A 23137-nucleotide genomic window follows, 5' to 3' on the forward strand; every position below is an offset into this window, starting at 1 on the left:
GATATTAAACTAAATAACGTAAAATTGATCTTTTTACCTGCTAATACAACATCCATTTGCCAGCCCCTCGATCAGGGAATTATACAGAATTTCAAATGTCACTACAGATGCAATATCATCAAACATATTTTAACAAGAATAGATGAAATTTCAATGAACAAACTTGCCAAAACATTTGACATTTTGGAGGCTATTCATTTTATTAAGACTGCATGGGACAACGTAACGATGGAAACAATTAAAAACGAAATTTCTGACTTCCATGCAGAGGACAATATTCCCATATCGACGTTTTCGGCTTTGATAAAGCTTTTAAATGAAAATGGGCAAGGGCAGCATTCCGATGACTTTTTGTTAATCGACGAAATTGTTACTACAGAAGATGATAATATTGACATTGTTATTGACGAAACGGTTACTGACGAATTATCTGACAGAGAAACTGACCTAAATCATGCACTGAAGCACTAAAACAACTTCGTCGCATTAAAAAATTCGTTAGTGACGACGTTACTGGATTTCAGTACGCCAAAAATTTGGAAACTCATCTTGAAAACTGTTTTATAAAACAGAAACAAGGAAAGTAGCGACAAACTACGTGACAAAATTTTTAAAAGTCTAAACATAAATAAATATGTTCCATTTATTATAACTATGAAACGTATCGCAATAAAAATGAAATATACGTATATAAATTAAATTACCAAGAAATCTAATTTATTGAAAAAGTAGTGTGTGTATAAATTTCAGTAAAATTTTTATTCGCCCACTCCTGTAATTTTGTTTCATTGTATTCAGTAATGTTTAAAATTTCATCATGGAAAGACATACGCAAGAACAACGTCTACAAATTATTCAATTTATTATCAAAATATTCGTTCTCCAATTTAATTTTTTTTGTGCGCTTCTGCCATTTTATATTTGTAATAATTGTCCACCTGTGCTCTCCAATTTTCCAAATGTTTTTTTTTTTTTATTTAATATCCAAGTGCCAATAACATAAAGAAATGCTCGAAGTAATGAAACGCAAGTGTGACTGTAGACCACAATTTGTCGATTCCAAGACTTTCTCGAGAAGTGACACTGCCTCAAACCCCAACGCGTTGCAACTCAATAGTTTTTAGCAATAAACCAGACTGCTTCAAGTGTCAGGAGTCAATATTGCATTTACTATTCGAAAATTGGTCGTGGAGACCATTTGAATGATGTTATATTCATAATTTAATGATATAAATTGTTCTTCACGTTAAATAAAAGATATTAGAATTTCCCTAATATTTAGTGAATTTTTTTGATATAAATTGTTCTTCACGTTAAATAAAAGATATTAGAATTTCCCTAATATTTAGTGAATTTTTTTGGAAAGAAATCGTAACTTTTTTATTGGAAAAACCTCTATAACTTCATAATTATTTATGTCGTTTAGATTTTGGTGATACAAAAAACCTTTAGGTGAACTTACCAATTTAACCCTGTTGTAACAATTGTAAAAGCTGTGGCTATTAGTAACAGAGTCTATAAATATATGTTACAATATATAGTATATTGTATATATAATATATTATAAGTGAATATCATATCAGTTAACTGTGTATACAAATACGGTGACCTCTATATATTAATTATTAGTATTATATTTGTTTTATGTAGTGCATTCGTATGATCTTAATAACACGTTTAAATATGTCGTTTTTATCTGGATGAATTTTCGTAAAGTGTAAAAGAATCAGATGAAATTACTTAAGAGTTCTTTAAATGGAAATATTTTATTTAGTAGTTTCCACCATTTTTATTAGGTTAGCTTACCTGACCGCTGGAACTTCAAGAATATCCCACTCCACAGACATATAGAACTCAGATAGATCTACTCCGACATCTACAATGTTATTACCCTGCTGTTCATCCATATGCCGCAGGTCAACCTTCACAAAAACGAAATCATATTGATTATTTAAGATTTAATGCATATACATACATATATACTATATAATTGTTTATATTTTTTATATACATTTCGATAATATTATAACGGATTTATCGATGAATTGTCTATCTTTTAACTCACTCTAGAGTTTGATCACTGGATTGTTACATAAAGGTCCCAATTTAGTGTCAATGCACTTATATTTATTTCTTATTGAAACAACTTAACACTTATTATCCTCATTCCAAAAACACTCTAACTAGAACTGTCTCTACTGCAAAATCTGACAGTTTCTATATAAGTAAAACTTCGCCTCTCGAACATCTTGGCTACTAGGAATTTCGTTAACTAGTTTCGCTGTTGTAGTGTATTGTATTTTGTTCTTTTCGTTTTCATTACCACACTGCCCTCCATTTAAGTCTCTTCATCCCGATTAGACATTTTTGTGGTACCAAATGCTGCAAGCAGTTCCAGATGAACTACCTTCATTTTATTCCTAAGTCTACCAATGCTCATGACTGTTGGACCAGAGAACTTAAAACATAGAGAAGGTGCAGGTTCGACAGCGAACATTTGATAAAATTGCGACACGGAATCTCACCATACAAATACAGAATTCACGCTGTGAAATGTTAACATTTTTAACAGTTCTCCACATATACAACAAAGAATATGAAGAGAAATAATATATGTACGTACGGCTTATGATGCCATAGCATGTAAGTTAAGTTCTTCTTTATTGAATTTCTAAAAGAAAACTGATACATAGAATCTTAAAAATACCCTAAGCTAGCTGTGGTTCAACGGCAGCGGCGTCGGCAGAGTTTAACGGATGTTGAATGGTCAGCAGAATTGAAGTTGATTATTGTTGTTGATATTATTATTTATTGATCAGCAATAATGTCGACCACTTTTGGGAGTTGCAGCGGATGTTTGTTTATGTTATTCAACTTTAACAACAACATTGTTGCAATGATTGTTGTTATGTTGAAATAAATATTTGTTGTGTCAACTTTTAAGTTATTGAACTTTAACAATTACATTGTAGCAATGAATATTGTTGAAATAAATATTTGTTGTATTAACTCTCCCTCCTCAAATTCCTACTTGTCCTCAAGTAGCTTTAAAAGTATGGTATGTTATTAAATTGTTGTTTGACTGATCTAGGAAAATTGTTCGTTTCACTCATGATTTCTGTCGGAACTTTTCCAATTTGTAGGTTTAGGTTTTCCTTTGGCATTATACAAAATTTTTGTATTACAACTATTGCTATAATAATGGCCGATAGAAAAATTATAGCTATTCGGTTCGAGGAGGAATCTGTATTGGTCTAATTGTTTCCTATTTTTTATGTTGAGTGCGTGTAGGGATTCCAATGATAATATTTGAAGACGCTCCAATTCTATTGGGGTCATTTGGATGAGTGGTGCTCCGGGTTTCAAAATAGTTTTCTCCTTGTTGCTGAATTCTTTATTATTTATGGTTATGTTCTCATTCCAATAGTGTACGAGATATGTATGTTCCTTTCAGATGATGGGTTATATTATTCTGTATTAGACTGCCGTTAAAGTTGTTTAGTAGGATTAAGTTGTTGTCCATCTCTTCGATTTCCGGGATATGGTCTGCATTACTGAAATCACACAGCGATTCTTTGCCCTCAACTAATTTAGAAATACATTTGGATTCTCTTAAGTTAATGGTTGTATCTTTTTTACAAATTTTTATATTTTTGGATATTTTACAGTTTTTTGGTACTTTTAACATAGAATTTTCGGACAAAAATATTTCATCTGTTTCTAAGTGAACTATTAGTTTATTTCTTACAACTGGTTTTATTAATAGATTTTGATAATTGGTTGCTTCTAATTCTGGGATTTTTACAATGTAAGCAATAGCTGTTTTATTATGTAAGACTGATACTTCAGCGAACTCTAACATTTCTTCGACTGATAGAGTTGTTATATTATTTTTTTGAAATATTTTGTGGACTTCTTGTAATTCTATTTCGTTTAAAAGTAAAGTATTTATTATATTTTGTTTTGCCCATTGAGTTGCATACTTGACATTTATTATTTCTTCTTTGATTAGTCTTACTTGATTTTGGAAACTTATTGCTATTTCATTATTAAACAAATTATCTTTCTTTATTGCATTTTTTAACATATTTGAAATTGTAGTTAAGTCAATAATTCTATTATGTAGTTGTTTATTTATAATGATCTGGTTGTTATTGTTTGTATTAAGGCTATTTAGATTATTTCGTATTATTAATAGATCATCATGATCTGGATTTCCTGCAACATATTTCCAGGCTGATCCGATCCAATTTATTGATCTAGTTTGGCGGTCTTGCAAAGTGAGTGTATTTAATGCAGTGAGTGATTGTACTATTTCGTGAGTTAGAGTATGAAAGAGATAACTTGTTTTAAGATCTTTAATGGTATGTTCACGAATTCTTAGAAGTTCAATTTCTATTTGCTGAAGATCTATTAATATATAATTATTAAGTTGATTAATTTTATGGATGACGTTTGTAGCTTCCCTATTCCTTTATAGATAGTAATGGTATGTGCGTCTGTATAGTTCGTAATGTCGAGATTTGCCTTTGCCATTGGCAACCACAATAAGAGTAAAATTATCCTGGAACAGTGAATTATAAAAGGTTAGAAATATTTTTTTTTTTTTTTTTTTTTTTTTTTAAGTTAGACATTTGACTAACTAAACATTTTTGATGTTACTTTTATGAACAACTCTCCCATTTGCAGTAATAATTATTGTGTGTTTTTACAATTTCCTTTTATATCGTGGTGAAAGTTTAGATCCTAATCTGCTATTTTGCTTAACAAATATTGTCTGCCCTGGTGTCTAAGTTTTAAGTTTTTTTTTACGGTCCTTGTTATGGATTTCTACCTTCATTTGAGTAAATCTGATTAGATCATCATCAGAATATGTTGGTTGAAAAACAGTGTGTCTATGGGATGTAGGAAATGGGATGGTAAACTTATAGTCAGGAGGATGCTCTTTGTAAATAAAAATTTGGTTTTTAAAAGCGTTTATCGGGAATAAGATTATGAGAAGAGTTTTGAGCACTGTGTTGGGTTTCTGTTATTGAATTAATTTCATATTGTTTTGGTACTCGAGACAATGCATCGGCTACAATATTTTCTTTTCCTGGTTTATAGAGTAATTCTTTATTGTACTCATCCAGGTATGACTTCAATCTTTTAATCGCTATTCCACCTTTTTTCAAATAACAATTATATGTAAGTGGTTCGTGATCTGTACTTGTGCGTATTTCGGCTTCAACGTTAGTGGTATAGGTCAGTTTGTCATCGGGTTTTGGAAACAAATTTGGGCATTTTTTAAAGAAATGATTTAATTCTTTTCGTTGATAATTTGCGAGATGATCTAATTTGGGTATAATTGCATTTACTGATTCAAAATTTTCCTCTTTTATGGGAATACTCATGCCGTTTCTTAGGAACAATTTACCTCTTTCGGTGTCAATAATTGCACCAAGTTCCTTCAAACTGTCATTTCCTAATATTCCGTCAAATGTTCTGAGTGTGGGTACTAAAAAGAATTTAACTATTGATTTTGGATCATTAAACAAATTAGCCATTTTGTAATGGGTTATTTTTATTTTACCTCCTACGGATACTGCATTAAATGGGGTTTCATTCTGTAGTGGATTCTGAACAAATTTTGGCTGAATATAATTTCTATTGGATCCGGTATCAATCAGTATTTTAAGCATTTGTCCGCTACTCACCTTACATTCGAAATATGGAAGTGAAGAGTCAGTTATTTCTAAAAAATTAATATAAATAGAATCGGTTTGCTGTTCTTGGTCACTGTTTTCAATAACTTCGGTATAGTCGCTAAGTGTTTCATCGTAATCTGTCTGTTCTTCTTGTTCTGAGATAGTTTGCTGATAATCAGTCATAGTTGGTACTGGTTCTTCTGTGCCTGTTTGTTGGTAAGTATCTGTCTGAATATTAAAATTCTTTTGTCGTTTGGCTTTAGTGGGCATGGGTGGTCTTTTACCTAAATCAAATTGTGGTCGGTTCATGTAGTTAATCTGCTTAGTTTGGATACTTCTGTCAATGTCCATCGGTTCTGGTCGTGGTTGTGGTTTGGCAACCATTTTTTGATATTGGTTGGTATAATGGTCGTTGTATGTTATGGTTCTGTGCAAATTGGTTACCTATATTAGTAAAATATGGCCTTTGTTGTGGTTGTTCGAAAAAATTATTTAATTGTCTGGGATTCATAGTTGGGTTTTGCGGTGTGTTAATTCTAGGTGGAAGAAATGGTCTAGCTTGAAAATATGAAAAATGAGGTATCGGAACTTGGCGTGGTACTAACGTCGGTCTATTGGGTTGATTTCTAAATATGTTTTGTTGTCCTCTATTTGACGCATGATTGGTACGGTATGCTTGATTTTCCAGTTTCAAACATAAATGCAATGCAGTTGGTAAATCAGCAGGCTCCTTCATGCCGAGAAGACGTGAAAGGTCTCCACGTAATCCGCGAATAAAGGTATCAAGAGCCTTATCCCTGTACAACTTGGTCATTAATTGTTCCGATTCTCTGCCTAATTCCATACACCCTATCTTATTAAGGATCAACGATAAATGTTTATAGACGGCCTGATGGAATTCTTCAACAGACTGGTTAGCACCTTGTGCTATGGTGGTCATTTGGTACTCTAATGTACCCAAGTCCCTTTTATCTGCATAATGTAGCGTAAGGCATTTGGAGATGGCACTCCAATTTAAAGATACGTTGTACGATTCTAACGCAGTGTCTGCGTTACCAGTTATTTTATTGCGAGTGGTATGCAAAATACCAAAGTATTTTTACGTACCAACTGTGTGTTCGTAAGTTCTTAAAATTCTGTCTACACTTTTTTTCCATGAGCCAAACTCGGCTGGGTCACCGGAAAATTCTCTTAAACTTTAAACTCTCCACATTGGTAAAATCAAATGTTTGATTTTGAGTTTGTTGTAATAAAATCGGTAATTGTTCATATAACACTTGCCGAATGGCATTTGTTAAGTCGCTAGGTTGGGTCATATTTCTGTTGTTTTGAAATGTCGCTTGTCTTTGTAACTGTCTTTGTCGTTGGTGAGGATTTTCTTCAATATCAATTAATGGGGGTCTAACTAAATTATTTGGATTGCTACCATAAGTTTTTCTTGATTCGCCTTAATCAATCAATATCATTATTTTAATTTATTATTATTGTTTTTGAAAACCAGTAGCTGGTTTGACCCTTTTATCCTGGAGGGTCCTTTGGGTAGGAATCGCAGAATTGGGTTAAATTATACTACTTTTGCGTACAAAACTTCGTAAGTTAATTGTTTGCAAAAGTAGGAGTAATTATTTTATTATCGCTTTACGCCTTTTTTAGAAATATGTTATTTATAATTTGAATTGCTTCCAAATTCCAATTAGATATTTTTTTTTTTTAATAATTTCCACTTTACTTAATTATAGACTTTAAAAATTTCCACATAATATTCACTTTATAATTTTTCAATATCTTCCACTTTACTTAATTATACACTTTAATTTTTATAGAGACATCAAAATTTTCAGATAATATTCGCTTTAAAATTTTAATTTCTGATTTAATATAATAATAAAATTTTAAAAATGTTAAATTTTCACACTTAATTTTTACTTAAATCTAACTTACATTGCTATTTTTTTGGTGTGGCTGCCCTTCCTGGTAGTCCGGATCTCTCCCGTCTTGTCCCTACTAGGGATCCTGCAACGTACTCTTGAATAGAAGGTGTCCTGCGGGCTTGCCTTACAAGACTTGTAGTCCACCGATGTTGTCCAACAAGGTCTACTTTTAAGTTTTTATCCTTGTTGGTCCCTGCTCGGGCGCCAGCTAAGTTCTTCTTTATTGAATTTCCAAAAGAAACTGATACACAGAATCTTAAAAATACCCTAAGCTAGCTGTGGTTCAACGGCAGCGGCGTCGGCAGAGTTTAACGGATGTTGAATGGTCAGCAGAATTGAAGTTGATTATTGTTGTTGATATTATTATTTATTGATCAGCAATAATGTCGATCACTTTTGGGAGTTGCAGCGGATGTTTGTTTATGTTATTAAACTTTAACAACAACATTGTTGCAATGATTGTTATTATGTTGAAATAAATATTTGTTGTGTCAACTTTTAAGTTATTGAACTTTAACAATTACATTGTAGCAATGAATATTGTTGAAATAAATATTTGTTGTATTAACTTATATACATACATAAATATATCGTCTATCATATTAATCTTAGTATCTGCCCATATGATTGCATGTATACGCATGTGCGCATTCAGAAATTCAAATCATGATTTTATCATTTATCAATACACATATTACATGTGCGCGCATTGAGCTGCATGTTCATACATTCATACATATATACTTATATACTTATATGTACATACATATATTTGTATACACTTCCGAACAAATAATTCACAAGCATACAAACATACATATGCGTACACATATGAATATGTCACCAACAAAAATTGAAGCATTGTTCTACAAAAACAACAATTGCCTAAATAGCAGAAGCATCAAAAGTCAATATGGCAGCCGAATTGGCAGAGCTCAAATGTAGTAAATTTTACAACAAAAACGATTTCATTCATAAACGCAGGCGCAAATTCCACAAGCGACCTCGCTTCATTCACAAAAACAGACGCCGTAACATCACCCCGAGCATGCCTTCGCCTACAAGCGTCTTTTCGCGACGATGGCAAAAGCTAAAAATCATAAATTGAGCAACTTTCTGATGATTCTTCACAGAAAGAAGTGACAAAAGTGGCAACATAGCCGTTGTCGATTTACAATATTTGTCTAAAATATTTTTCCGTGACTCGCAAAAATCTGCGTCGATATGTATGCACGCGCATACATCTTCATACATATTTACGCTAGTTTGAAGGCGAAGCTGTTACAGCGGAAGCGGTCAATAGGCGGCCATTCGTTTATTTTTTTCTGCACAGCTCGGATTTTCTATCATCACATAAGTGCTGAACCAATGAGCGCGACAAATATTAGAATACACACGTTCTTAGGGACACAGTTATTAAACCAGCTGCACAACTACATAACTGTGTCCATAAGAACGTGTGTATTTTAATATTTGACAGATGTCGCTTGCAGTCTGTCGTTCTCAATTTGTTCAGCACTTGACTCTTTGACAAAACGCAAGTTTCGGCCATTGGTTGACCGTGACAATGGAGATGCGAAAGAAGCGTGCGACACTTGTTACTATGAATGTATGTACATACATATGTACATATGCATATGGCTCGCATTTGCTTTCGTAAACATACAAACAAATGTGCCAAAGAAATAATATATGTATGTACATATGCACATATGCATGTGTCATAGAAATTCTATTGGTACAAATATGGAAATAATAACGAATTAATGCGAATATGCATATTTCATGAAGGTCATTATTTTTTTTTAAGAAATGAAGTTCATTTGACACATCTTCTCTTTGTAATAGACGAAATAAATATATGTAACTTTTTTGAAATAATTAAAAATTAAAAAATAAAATTAATTATTTTTATCTAATTTTTTACGATTTTGTAAAAAACTAAATTTTTTACAATTTTTCTGAAAAAAATGGTTCATATGATACAAGATTTTGTGTGACTTTGCATATTTTTCTTCAAAGAATTTCTCTTTATTCATTCTCGCATGAATTCAGTCGCTTTACATATATTTCTGCCATTGCACATGCTCAATTCTGCTAAATAGCAGCGAGAATGGTGAAATTCCGTGTCGCAATTTTATAAGCTCTGTTAACGGTCCAATCGAACATCATACAGAATTCAATTTGCGCCTTCTCTATGTTTTAAGTTCTCTGGTTGGACCTCCGCCCTTAATTTACAATGTACTCGGTACAATTGGCGATAGACTCTGAAACTTATTGACGATAACCAATAAAAATATTTGTTTAATTTTTATAATGTTTTGGCGATTTCCACATATCCTCCACTTGAACCTGTTCCGCAGCTCGTTGAGAACTTGTGGTATTTTAAATTTCGGAATAATCATCAGATCTAGAGAACTTTGCCTATCTTCGCTTTCCCATTCGAGATGCAGGCATTTAGATTTAAACTATTTCATTGTGCCCACTGTGTGTGTCTTTGAAACTGTGCTTTCTGCTACAATTTCTCTCCGAGTTACTCAATAATTTCTCTTTATGTCCCCATCGTCTGGCTATAACATAACTATTTCTCATGCTCGTCAACGCGTTGTGAAAGAGCGGCTCCTACTGCATACCAACTAACGTCCATATCCAACATAAACGGTGATTTTGGGCCCGGATAAAATTGGTGCAGTGATTACCCGATTCTTCAGAGTTTGGGAAAGTCATTTTCTGTTCTTTATTCTACTCAAAGACTTTGTTCTTTTTCCTGAGTTCATGATCAGCTTTGGACCTGCGATAGCTATTCGGGGGAAAAACTCTTCCAAGTTCTTAAGCATCGAGGCTTTACCCAACATGATGATATCGTCCAGGTATACCAAATAGATTTTCCAATGCAAACTTTTAACACCTGGTACATATGTAAGTCTCTCAAATATGGCAGGAGCGTTACATAATCCAAAGGACATTACGGTAAATTGCCACAAACGAGCTCCAACACTGAATGCCGTTTTTTCTTTGGCTCCTTAATTTCATTCACTTCCCAAAACCCACTTTTCAATTAAAATGTTGGGAATGCTGTAGTGGATTACTAAACACAGAACCTCATGCTGCCATCTTTCTTCCTTACAAGCACCACAGGTGAACTCCATGGACTCGCTGATGGTTCTATTATGGCGCTTTCACTCATCTCATGTATGGCCTGGCTTAAAACTTAACGTTTTCATAAATGAAAGCTCCAACAAAACTCTCGGGTTGGGCTTGGTGGTTGGTTGGTCTTAATGAAAGGTTGCACAACTTTGGTTCTTTCTGTATTATCGTTTCCAGTTACAGTATGCGTCCCCAGTTGACGCGCCCTCATCAACAGTCAGTATATGCTTTTTGCTATACATACTAGGCCGGGTCGATTTGTATGGGTGGAAAAAAATCAACAAGGCGGCTAGCAAAAACGAAAACTACAGAAAATTCTAAGAAAGTTTTGCCAAGAAACCATGGGTCTAAAATTAATTCCCACTTCGCGCAGAGCGACTTTAGATTTTGAGGTCATCCTTATTAAATTGTATTTTATGTAGCATACAGATATTTCCATATTTTTTTAAAAAATTCTAAAATTGTGGAAAATACGGTGGATCGAAAATAAAATTTTATTATTATAATTAAGTTTTCAAAAAATTAAATGTTTTTGTGGTGCAAGTTACAGACATTGGTTTTTTTGCTGATGACTGGAAATCTTTTCTAGTTTTAGTTCTTTTAGGTTTTAAAGTCTTTTTTAGATTACATACGTGGTGTTGTAGTACGACTTTCTATAGTTACGGCCATGATATCGTGTCTATTCTTTGCAATAGCGCGTCGGGAAACTGTTGTCAGAAGCTGTACACATACGTGGTGTTGTAGTACGACTTTCTATAGTTACGGCCATGATATCGTGTCTATGCTTTGCAATAGCGCGTCGGGAAACTGTTGTCAGAAGCTGTACACAACGCTCAGTTGCTTGGGTATAACATGGAATCCCTGGGTCAGGAAGCGGCGGATCATCAGACTCAATAAACTACAACAAGTGTTCGTAAGGAATGTTTGCTGAGAATGTAGGCTCAGACAAAACACTGTCATCATCTAGGTCAACCAGATCAAAGTAGTCTGAGCATTCAAAATTTATTGCGTGCTTTTTATCATAAACCCTTAGATTAGTCGGATCACAAACTTTATCACGATAATGTAGTATCTTTTTTATGGCTCTTTCGCGAACATCTTTTCTCTTATCATAAAGCATTGCCAGTAAGATATTTTCAGGATGAGCGAAGTATGAATTATTTTGGATTACAGTGTTAACAATTTCTCACAGCGTTGGTGGTAAATATCGCATGGACTGTGTAAATTTAAAAAACAAAAGACTGCCGTATACAACTGAGTTGTAGAACTTAATGTTAAAGTATATCAGTACGTAAACTTTCATTATGTAAGTTGCCAAAGTTTTTAAATTCGCTGATGGTGAACTAGTTGTAACGTATAAACGTAAGAGTCTGCTTGCCTTTGTTATCCATCGATAGTGCACAATTTGTCCCGGTTTCATACTGGCTAAATTTTCGGTGCAGAAACCATCACAAACTACATTTGCCATTCGATACAAGTTCTGAACGTCAGTCGAGATCGTTTTTTCATGAATGGGTGGAGGCATATCTCCCAACGAAATGGCCTCAAAGTCAGGTACAGCCTACAGAAAGGTTTTATTTATTTAGCTCAGATCAAAATATACATGTTAGGCTCTTTAAAACAATTGTTTACTTACCGCCATCTGCTCGCATGTTTCGATTTGCTTTGTTAATATCCCACTATTCGTTCACTATTCAACTTGACTTCGAATTTCCTTAAAATTCCATTTTCAGAACCTGTGTTTGTTGCTTCTCCATCACAGTAAAGTCCAATCAGTCTCTCAAGCGACATATTTTTTTCTAGTATAAGGAACTCGCACAATTGCCTCTGTTTTGTTTTAGCGTCCTCGGCGTCGACTTTTACGTAACGCAACAATCTGCTCTCAGGCTCTTTAAGAACCACTAAATGTGATTATTTTACCATTCTCGGATGATATCTTTCATTTTCTTCTTCGCTCGTCAGAGAGTTGTTTTTTCTGCCATCAAAGAAGAAGGATACCAGATCACAGTCATTGCGTTGCTTTCTTCGAAGAGAATCTCTACATTTCTTTATTTAACGTTAAACTTTAGATTTGTCCATAATTATTGGTTCCCCATTTTCATTTTAAAAGTCAATATCTTTGAAAAAGCGATATGGCCAAAAAAGAAGCAACCCTATAACCGATTCCAAACCTATCACACGCCATAGCGAAATGAGGTGTATCGTACCTTTTTGTATTAATTTTTTTTTTGACGAACTTGGCTCTCTTGCATTTGGCATGGCAAACATCACCTCTGATTCAACATTTATATTTGTTGAGCCTGGAAAAAAAGTTGGATCAAGACTAGTTGGCGTCAGTGTTGATTGTTGGTCAACAGCAATCGCCTCGAATTCGGGAATGGTTAGCTTCCTCTTACTGTGCTGATCAATCATAAACTCTTGGAGTTCAATGGGTATTAAACCACAGCAGCAAGGCAATGTTTTTGCGCACAATTGTTTCCAGAGACGTTGAAGACTTACTTGGTCTACTTTTAAATTTTATTTCATTATGATATTTATTTACATAGCAAGGTTTTCAGTTTTTTCGAGGCAGTTAATTCATTGATTAACGGAATGTTTAGTTTATTCCAAATTTTCCAAATTTGCCACTTGTGTGTTAAGATTACCGTACGATTGCTTTTTTGTTATTTTTTGCTCAGCCACGAGTAAAAATAAATAGTAATTTAATACGTCACGATTACTTGGTAGATTTAGATCACTTAAATCTCTTGGCAAGCCAATATTCAGACTGGAAAGAACCCAAGACCCGGAGTTCATTGAAATTTTATCAATTTCTGAATTGGTGGAATCAACTCACATTGCAGACGTTTCCATTATAATTTATTAATTGAAAACTATTTAAAACTTGAAAAAAATTATTTAGAACATACTATTGTTTATTCAACGCAGATCACTTGTGTGGTAAGAGTACAGTACGATTGCTTTTTATACTCTCGCAACAATGTTGCTAAGGAGAGTATTATAGTTTTGTTCACATAACGGTTGTTTGTAAGTCCTAAAACTAAAAGAGTCAGATATAGGGTTATATATACCAAAGTGATCAGGGTGACGAGTAGAGTCAAAATCCGGATGTCTGTCTGTCCGTCCGTCTGTCCGTCCGTCCGTCCGTCTGTCCGTCCGTCCGTGCAAGCTGTAACTTGAGTAAAAATTGAGATATCATGATGAAACTTGGTACACGTATTCCTTGGCTCCATAAGAAGGTTAAGTTCGAAGATGGGCAAAATCAGCCTACTGCCACGCCCACAAAATGGCGGAAACCGAAAACCTATAAAGTGTCATAACTAAGCCATAAATACAGATATTAAAGTGAAATTTGGCACAAAGGATCGCATTAGGGAGGGGCATATTTGGACGTAATTTTTTTGGAAAAGTGGGCGTGGCCCCGCCCCCTACTAAGTTTTTTGTACATATCTCGGAAACTACTATAGCTATGTCAACCAAACTCTACACAGTCGTTTTCTTCAGGCATTTCCATATACAGTTCAAAAATGGAAGAAATCGGATAATAACCACGCCCACCTCCCATACAAAGGTTATGTTGAAAATCACTAAAAGTGCGTTAACCGACTAACAAAAAACGTCAGAAACACTAAATTTTACGGAAGAAATTGCAGAATGAAGCTGCACCCAGGCTTTTTTTTAAAAAATTGAAAATGGGCGTGGCCTCGCCCACTTATGGACCAAAAACCATATCTCAGGAACTACTGGACCGATTTCAATGAAATTCGGTATATAATATTTTCTTAACACCCTGATAACATGTACGAAATATGGGTGAAATCGGTTCACAACCACGCCTTCTTCCAATATAACGCTATTTTGAATTCCATCTGATGCCTCTTCTGAATAATACGAGTATATACATTAGGAACCAATGATGATAGCGGAATAAAACTTTACAAAAATACGGTATTTGAAAAATATGTAAATGACGTATAATGAAATCTCGATTATCACTTTATTGTGCGAGAATATAAAATGTTCGGTGACACCCGAACTTAGCCCTTCCTTACTTGTTTTTTGTTGTTTTTTTCTCAGTCACTTAAAAAAACAAATAAGTTACAAAAGCCTGCTATTATTGCATTAATTGCATGGCATGCTGTTATTTTTAAAACTATAGGGTTTTGAGTACAATTTAATAAGTATGACCTCAAAATCTAAAGTCGCTTTGCGCGAACTGGGAATTAATTTTAGACTCATTGTTTCTTGGCAAAACTTTCTTAGAATTTTCTGTAGTTTTCGTTTTTGCTAGCCGCTTTATGCGAAAAAAATTCGACCCGCCCTAATACATACACATTCACAAACGGTAACCTTATTCATATCACTACTTTTTCTGTTGGCTCGCTTTAGTTTAACGATTAGTTGGATGTGTCATTTGCTTGGTCTTCCTCAGCTTTACGCTTAACACCATCCGAATTATTGGATTGGTTACAGTTGCGTGCAGTATGACCATTTTTCCGTAGTTGAAGCATTTAACATCACCATCATTTTTCTTACGAGTTCTTGTAGATTTTCCCTGTACTTTTTGCAAGTTTTCTTCGGCTTTTTCAAGTAATTGGTTCCCCAAGTGTGATCTTCTATTTCTACTTAAGGAGGTATTCTAATGTAATCACTTCGAAAAATCGATTTTTTTTATATTTTGACAGTATAACCTATTGGAAACATGCTGTGAAAAATTCAGACGGAAATTTATAGTATTTGATAAGTTACAGCTCTTAGTCGCCGACGTGTCGTAAGCGACTGTCTACAAGGCGCCATGACAAGTCTGCAGCTGCGACGTTTCTAAACGCATTTTTCTCGAATCATCATTTTCTGAAACTGTCATGGTCCTAAAAAAGCCGACTGCTTTAAAATTTACATTTGTTCTTCTACTCATTTATAGTTAACGTCCCTACCAGAATTGTTTATTTTCGAAAATATTTTCATATTTTTTTTAAACGATTGTGAACTAATTCTTTTTGTTGGGGACTACTTTGATTTAAAAAAAAAAATATATTAAAAATGTCAAAAAGGAAAAAAAAAATTTTGTACATTTCAAAATACAAATACAAATATACATATATGATTGAGTTTTGTTGTCGCATAAAAAAAATTTTCCTTAAAAGTGGTAAAATGTATGCGTTCACATGAGAGCACCCCCTTATTGCTTTGAATGTTCGGATACTTAGTAGAGATGCAATTTCGTATATCAGAGCATACGAAATAGTTGCCACAAATGTCAATTTTCGACAAGATAACGCATCGAAGCTGTAGTGTTATTATATATATTATTATATTAGATATAGTAGTCTTTATACAGTTTAATATCATGGTGGAAAAATTTTAAATTGACCTTCTAATATCAAATGCTACCAAATTGAAAAAACACATTATAAATCGTACACTTGCGGGTGACATATTTTATTGCATTGTATAATACTGTAGTCAGTTCGTGTATTGAATTTCATGTGGGCCAAGTTTTGAGAATCTTTCGAGAACTTCTTTTGCAGTTACTTCAATGTCGTGGTGCGTGTGCAGCAACACCAGGCCGATCAATCCATCTTAAAGTATTTTGACCTCACCCACGTTCACAAGCTGCAAAGTGTCCTTCGTCACAGGAAGTTTGCAGAATAAGCGAACAAAACTATGAGTCATGGGGTATAGATCCACATCGCAGTTCTTCAACGTTTCCGATGCAGTAGTCGGTAAATTTTTCTTCTTCTCCCAATGGCACTGTCCGTGATCAAGTTCACCTTTGAGCTCCAATCGTCGCATGACGTTGTCATTATACAAAAGTCCTTTGAATCTATCTTTCAAGCTGTCAATAAGATTTTCCAGTTATTTGGTTTTCAAAGCACATTTTTTTCTGAAAGCAGTAAACTTAGTTGAAATTTATCCAATACTTCTCTAAAAAAGCGCGTCTTCAAATCTTCGCCGATTGTATCCAACAGAGGAATGTACACTGAGACCCTGCGGAAGTTCTCACGTAAAAATTTTCGAGTTAGGTTAGTCGGCTGCCGATTCTTGGTATTTCTGCGTCAACTTTCAGTTCTGCCGCCATTTTGTTCGTGTCTGAATAAATGGATCGAAAATGTTCTCAGCTTTTTGTCTTCGATTTCGGAACGTTACAAGCAACGTATCAATCATATTTGATACCTTTGCCAAATCGATCGATTCTTTCAGAAGAATCACGCTGAGTAAATGAGTTGGAAATAGAATAGACAAAAAACTTAGTTATAAATTGATAATTGCACACAGCTGCGATGAGTATCGTTGCTTTTCACACTGTTTCATTATTTTCGCAGTTACTAGTTTATCTATTTTGGAAAACTTAGAGGATAAACCGCGAAGAATGTATCAATCGATGGAGCTGAATGCAGCATCTATTTTAAAGGATTTGTCCGGAAAGTAAACGGATTGAATCGATTTAAAAAAATTATTGAACCAATCGTTAAAATTCTTTAAAATTTTTTAAAATAGGCTCTTTGTGCATCGATGCAGCGCTGCCAGCGCGATTTACAAGCATTGAAGGCGTCTCGGAAAGCATTCCCCGGAATAGCTTTGAGAGCCGATGTACATGCTGCTTAGATCCCCTCTGTCGTTTCAAAATGCTTCTTTGTCTCGGGATCATACTCAAAGATCCATGACTCGTCATCTGTGATTACGTTATTCAAACTTTCACTTCCACACATGTTGAAATTTTCTTGGCACACTTCACCTCGCCGCAATTTCTGAATTCAAAATTTTGGGCACACGGGTCACATTGTCGGTGTTTGTCAAAGTCGCAGATCGCTCAGCACGGTCTTCATCAGCGACCTTGTCCCTGCCCTCCAAAAAGATCTGGCGCCACCTAAACACACCATTTTTTGCTAAAGCAACATCTGGGTAAGTCTGTTTGATAAAACAAACGTCTCTGTCGCAGATTTACCGAGTTTCACACATTTAATCGTGTACCTCTGCTCTAACGAACGCTGCATTTTCGACTTGCACTACTAACAGAAACACGTCTCGCGTAAATGTTTGTCCTGACTCTCAGTGCTAGGAGATAATTGACCAGCCGCTCGTTCGTTAGCTAGGAACGCCCTCTCCGAATCCAGTCGGAGTACAGTCGCGGCGGAAGAAAATCAGTCCTATTACTTTCCGGACAAACCCTGTAAGTTCTCAATTGGTATCTTAGCATTATTTATTATATTCAAGAAATGGAGACAGTCGAAAGACGATTCAGCTCTCTTATTAGCTTCGATTGACAGAGCTGGTCATTAACAGTTTGCGCAAAAAACGCGTCTGATATTTCTTGGTCCTCTTTTTCGATTTCAAGCACGCATTCAAATTTGGAAACTGATAGATCAATTTTTTGTCGACAATATGAAAATTTTTCGAGTCTAAAAACTGAATCCTCTCAACATATGTTTTTTTTTTTTATAGTAGGGGGAAGCATCGAAAGCCGGAGTGCGGAACTTTAATCTGCTAAACCTAACCTACTCCCAACTCAAGACTCTCCCACGGAACCACCGGTTAAGTATTACTTCGTGGGAGGGACAAGACATTTACATAAGTCTCCTTTATTGCGCGGACTGACGGATGCCTAGTCTGTTGAAGAGATCTCTTTGTGGAATCTGAAAATATAGCTTCTCAAGCATCCATGTCCACTAAGTATTTCGGTCAGATGAAAGTGTAGATCCCCATGTCGTCTGTCTATCAATGAGTGGATGTCTGGTATAAGTTGGTGAGTCCATCGCTCTTTGGATGAGGAATTCCACCACTCCTGCCACATTTTAGTGCTCTTGTTTCTCTCATCTATCCTTGCCGATACTGTTTTAGGCGTTGATAGCTGATATAGACGCTCGAGTTCGTCTCCCTGGATGTCAAAAGGCGGCATGCTGGCTAATACTTCAGCAGCGTCGGTTGATATAGGCCGGAAAGCACTTATTACTCGAATTTCAGAAAGCCTATGCACTGCAATTACTTGTTTAGCATACGCTTTTATAACCATTGCCTGTATCCATACTGGTGCCGCATACAGTATTACGGAACTCATTGCTTTCGCTATTAAGAATCGCCGGCTGGAACGCACACAGCCTCTATTGGTCATCATTTTCGATAGGGCATTATAAATTTTGTTTGCCTTCGCGGAAGAATACTCCAAGTGTTCTTTAAATTTTAATTTGAGATCCGATATTACTCCCAGATACTTCAGTTGCGGCTGCGAGGTAATCTCGCACTCCCCTATAGTGAGCTCTATTCGTTCTTCTATCTTCCTAGTGCTTATGAGTAAAACTTCTGTTTTTTCCTCCGCCAGTTTCAGACTCATAGAAGAGAACCATTGGCGTAGACTATTTAAGCACTCATTATACTATATTTATTACTCAGGTCGGCTTATTGTTTGGCGACTGCTACAACCATGAAATCATCCACATAAGCTATTAGTTTAACGTCTGCTGGTTGCTGTCTTCTTAGCACCCCGTCATACATAAGGTTCCATAATAGTGGGCCTAACACTGACCCTTGGGGTACTCCACTCGAGATAGAGTTCGTATCAAAAATGAGCCTTCTGTTTTTAAAATAACTCATTATTATGTTTATGAGGTATTCAGGAGCCCGTACTTCATCCAGGGCTTTAATTATATCTGCCAATTTTGCCGAGTTAAAAGCATTCTTGACATCTAGGGTAATCAGCGCGCAGTACTTTTTTGTGCCACCTTTCCATTTTCTGCCACTTACTGCACATTTCGCAGTATCGACGACTTCTCGTAGTGCGTCAATAGTGGATCTCTATTTTATAGAGCCGTATTGTCTCTCTGATAATCCGCCGACTTTTTAGATTGCAAACTCCAACCGGATTCGTATTATACTTTCGTACACTTTACCCATTGTGTCGAGCATACACAGAGGTCGGTACGATGACGGTTCTTCAGATGGTTTCATTGGTTTTGGGAGCAGAACCAAACGTTGTACCTTCCAAAAGTCGGGGAATACCTCTTCCTTTATACAAGCGTTGTACATTTTAGCGAAAACTCGAGGTTTTGAGCTTATGGCTTCCTTCAGAGCTCTGTTTGGTATGCCATCCAACCCAGGCGCTTTGGCGTTTTTGATTTTCTCTGCTACTGCCAATAGTTCATCTTCCGTGACTAGCGGGTGTGACTCTGCAGCTTCGTTTCGTCGCTTGGCATATGAAATCCGGTCGTGTTTCGGGAATAATGTTTCGACGACCTTTCCCATAAAATATGCATCTTTAGGTTGCTGCTGCTTGTTTTTAAATCTTGACCTACATATTTTGTAAGCAGTACCCCAAGGGTCAATGTTTGCTTCCTCACATAGCTTCTCAAAACATGATTTTTTGCTTCGGGTAATTGCCGACTTCATTAGCTTCTTGTGGCTTTTAAATTCTTCCCTAAGGTGATTTTCGTTCATTTCATCCCGGTTACGCTGTAGACTCCGTCTAGCTGAGTGACAGAGCTTTCTCAGCGTGGAAATTTCCTCATTCCACCAATATACAGGCCCCCGCTTGTTATGATGTGACGTTCTACGCATCGGTGCATCGCATGCTGCGACCAGTTCTTTTCGAACTGCTGATACCAGGTGAGCGGCGCCGTCACCTGATGCCTTTGATGCACTCCAGACTATCTCAAACAGGTCTGGGTCGAATTCTTGTTGTTTCCAGCTTCGCTTTCGGCAGGGGTTTCTGCTAAAAAGTTCTTGCTCTCGGGAGTACGAAATTTGTGCTATAATGCCATATGATCACTGTTTGTGTATATGTCAGACACCGCCCACTTAATGTGCTTGCTCAGCGAATCGTTTGCAAACATAATGTCAAATATGGATCCTTTATTGCCTTTTTGGTAAGTGTTTCGAGTTCCGGTGTTCATTATTGTTAAGTGCGTTTGACACAAAAATTCATGAATTAGCCGCCCGCGGTGGTTTGTACCTGGGAATAGGCGAGTATTCTCGAAGGCGACGGACTGACCACCCAATCATTATTTTTCCCAATTTGAGTGCGGCCTTATCATCTTGAGCGCGCATGCATATAAGTACTATTTGTGTGCCACTACGCGTTTTTCGCAGACTTTTGACATTTGTTGTCTCCAGACTTTGGATTCCACACTCCCTTTTCAGTGCTGAGCAAATTTCTTCTGGAGTTGTTATTTCCTCCAGGTCTTTTCATACAAAGGTAACGTTGTGGGTCTTAGGCTGTATCATAGCCATTTCTCCAAACACTCCTTCCAAGACGCTTTGGAAAGATTCGGCTTTCGTGTCTGCTCCATTTTTCAGTTCTAAAAGAAGGTCTCCCTTGAGTGTTTTCCGAACATAGGTTACGTTCGAACCCAACTCCTCAAGCCCGCTGTCACTCTTTATTTTCCGCAGAATATCTGAATAAGACGCCCCTTCTTTCTTCGTGATAATGATGGCATCCGGTTTTGTTTTTATTTTCTTTTCTATCGGATTCCTCTTTTTAACTACATCTACCCATCTTTCATTTGCGTTTTGGAGAGTCCTTGTATCCTTTTGGGTGTTTTTTACTGCTCCACTATACGACAATTGCTCCTTTTCAGCTACGTGGTAAAAAGCCTGATGCCTCTCGCATTCTTTTTGGGGTATTATCATCTCTACCAATAGTGTATTATCATCTCTACCAACATATGATGCAGTCGCATTTCCGTGCGTGTGTTCCAAAACTTAACAAATCGGTTGAATAGTTCGAACGGAATTATGTATGCCAGTTTAAAAAAGTGTGTTTTGAGAAAAATGCATCTAAAGTGTCAGAGGTGCACTCCGAGAGCTTCGAACGTCGAGCGATATTATTATTTTGAAAAAAAAACCCCTACTGACCCCTTAAATCATATAATTCAAATAGCGAAAGATGTCAATTGCAAAGGGACTTAAGGGCGGAGCCTGCTCCCGAGCTTCAAAAAATTCAATTTTTTTTTTGCTTAAATCTTTTTTAAAATTGTATGTTCTTAGAGTTATAGATTGGAGTCCGAAGTATTGTCGAAGCCAGAACGGAAATTATGACCGAGCGTACAGTAGATATATAAGCGCTTTGGCAAAAAGCGATAGGATAGATAAAAAACTAATCATCGCATGGAATTGGGGCGAAATTTATTATCTTTGGTATTAAATCATCTTCTATCTAAACTAAAATAAACTAAGAAAACTCAAGTTTGAACATAATTTTAAACAACATAAATTAAAATTTTTTCAATTTTTAAAATTTTTTTGTAGAATTTTACACTTTTTTTTAATTTTCTTAGTTTGACTAGAAGATACGTTATTAACAAATATAAATCTCTATGAATTTTTTGACTCCGATAAAAATTGCGACCTGCATCGTGCCCGCCGTCCGACCATTGCACATGGGAGATGCATCGGACAATTGCTTTTTAAAGGCAGAATATCAAAGACTTCGTATCCAAAAAATTTTGGGATGATGTTTAAATATATAACAATAAACCCTAGAAAAGTCGCTTTAATAAATTATTTCTTTCCCTCCTAAAAAAATTCTCAAAAAAATCGATTTTTTTAAACCTCTAAAGTAGGCTCCCTCCTTAAACAATCTAGTTTCTTGGGGTGTTAGAAATGACATGGCATTGAACCTTAAAAAATGTAAAACGATGTGCTTTTCACTTACATCTGTAGACCCTACTTAATAAAAAACTGTAGGTTGGAGCAAGTATCCAGTTTTGTTGATCTGGGAGTAACTATGGACCCCAAACTCAATTTTAATCTTCACGCATGTTCTACAGTTTTTAAAGTTAAAGGCGATCTGTGGTGAGGCCTATATTAGAGTATGCTTCTGTGGTTGGAACCCTAGTTACCAAGTCCATTCCGATAAGTGAGAGTCCGTTCAAAAACAATTTTTACTTTTTGCCTTAAATCATTTGCATTGGGATTCCAGTTTAAATCGTCCCCCTTACACTAACCGTTTAAACTTATAAAACTCCCGACACTCGCTAGTAGTAAGAAGATGCTTGGTATAATATTTCTTGTAAAACTCAGGAATTGGTCAGCCTGTAGCCCATCTCTCTTATCTGATATTAATTTTAACGTTTCCGCTCGCTCTACCAGGTAGTTTAGACCTTTACTATTGAAACTTTCTAGAACAAATTTTGAGTTAAACGAACCATTCCGCTGTATATGTCACGATTTCAATTCTCACACCAGCACATTTCATCTAACAAACTCACTTTTTACCATTAAAAAAAATTATTTTATCTGCTCTTAACAAGTAACATTTAAAATTAATAAACTTACTTTAATCTAATTCTTAATTTTGGCTGTTGAAATTTTTGTTTCTGTAGCTGAATTGTTCGATAAGGTCTGGCATGAAAGCCTTTTATGGAAAATCATATTAAAGAA

At 35.6% G+C, this 23137-nt stretch overlaps 2 protein-coding genes across 4 annotated transcripts in view; both read right to left on the reverse strand.

The window, feature by feature from the left end:
• The window catches only part of LOC126764112 (uncharacterized), a 423412-nt gene that overhangs the window by 357203 nt on the left and 43072 nt on the right, over nucleotides 1–23137 (reverse strand). The window lies entirely within an intron of this gene.
• The window catches only part of LOC126764234 (acetylcholine receptor subunit alpha-like), a 192349-nt gene continuing 171013 nt past the window's right edge, over nucleotides 1802–23137 (reverse strand). For all 3 annotated transcript variants that reach the window (XM_050482040.1, XM_050482039.1, XM_050482041.1), the window contains exon 3: nucleotides 1802–1922. In XM_050482040.1, coding sequence (XP_050337997.1) covers nucleotides 1803–1922 — 120 coding nt within the window. In that variant the 3' untranslated portion in view covers nucleotide 1802. The remainder of the gene's footprint in view (nucleotides 1923–23137) is intronic.

This window comes from Bactrocera neohumeralis, unplaced genomic scaffold, assembly GCF_024586455.1.
Source record: "Bactrocera neohumeralis isolate Rockhampton unplaced genomic scaffold, APGP_CSIRO_Bneo_wtdbg2-racon-allhic-juicebox.fasta_v2 cluster09, whole genome shotgun sequence".
NCBI lineage: Eukaryota > Metazoa > Arthropoda > Insecta > Diptera > Tephritidae > Bactrocera > Bactrocera neohumeralis.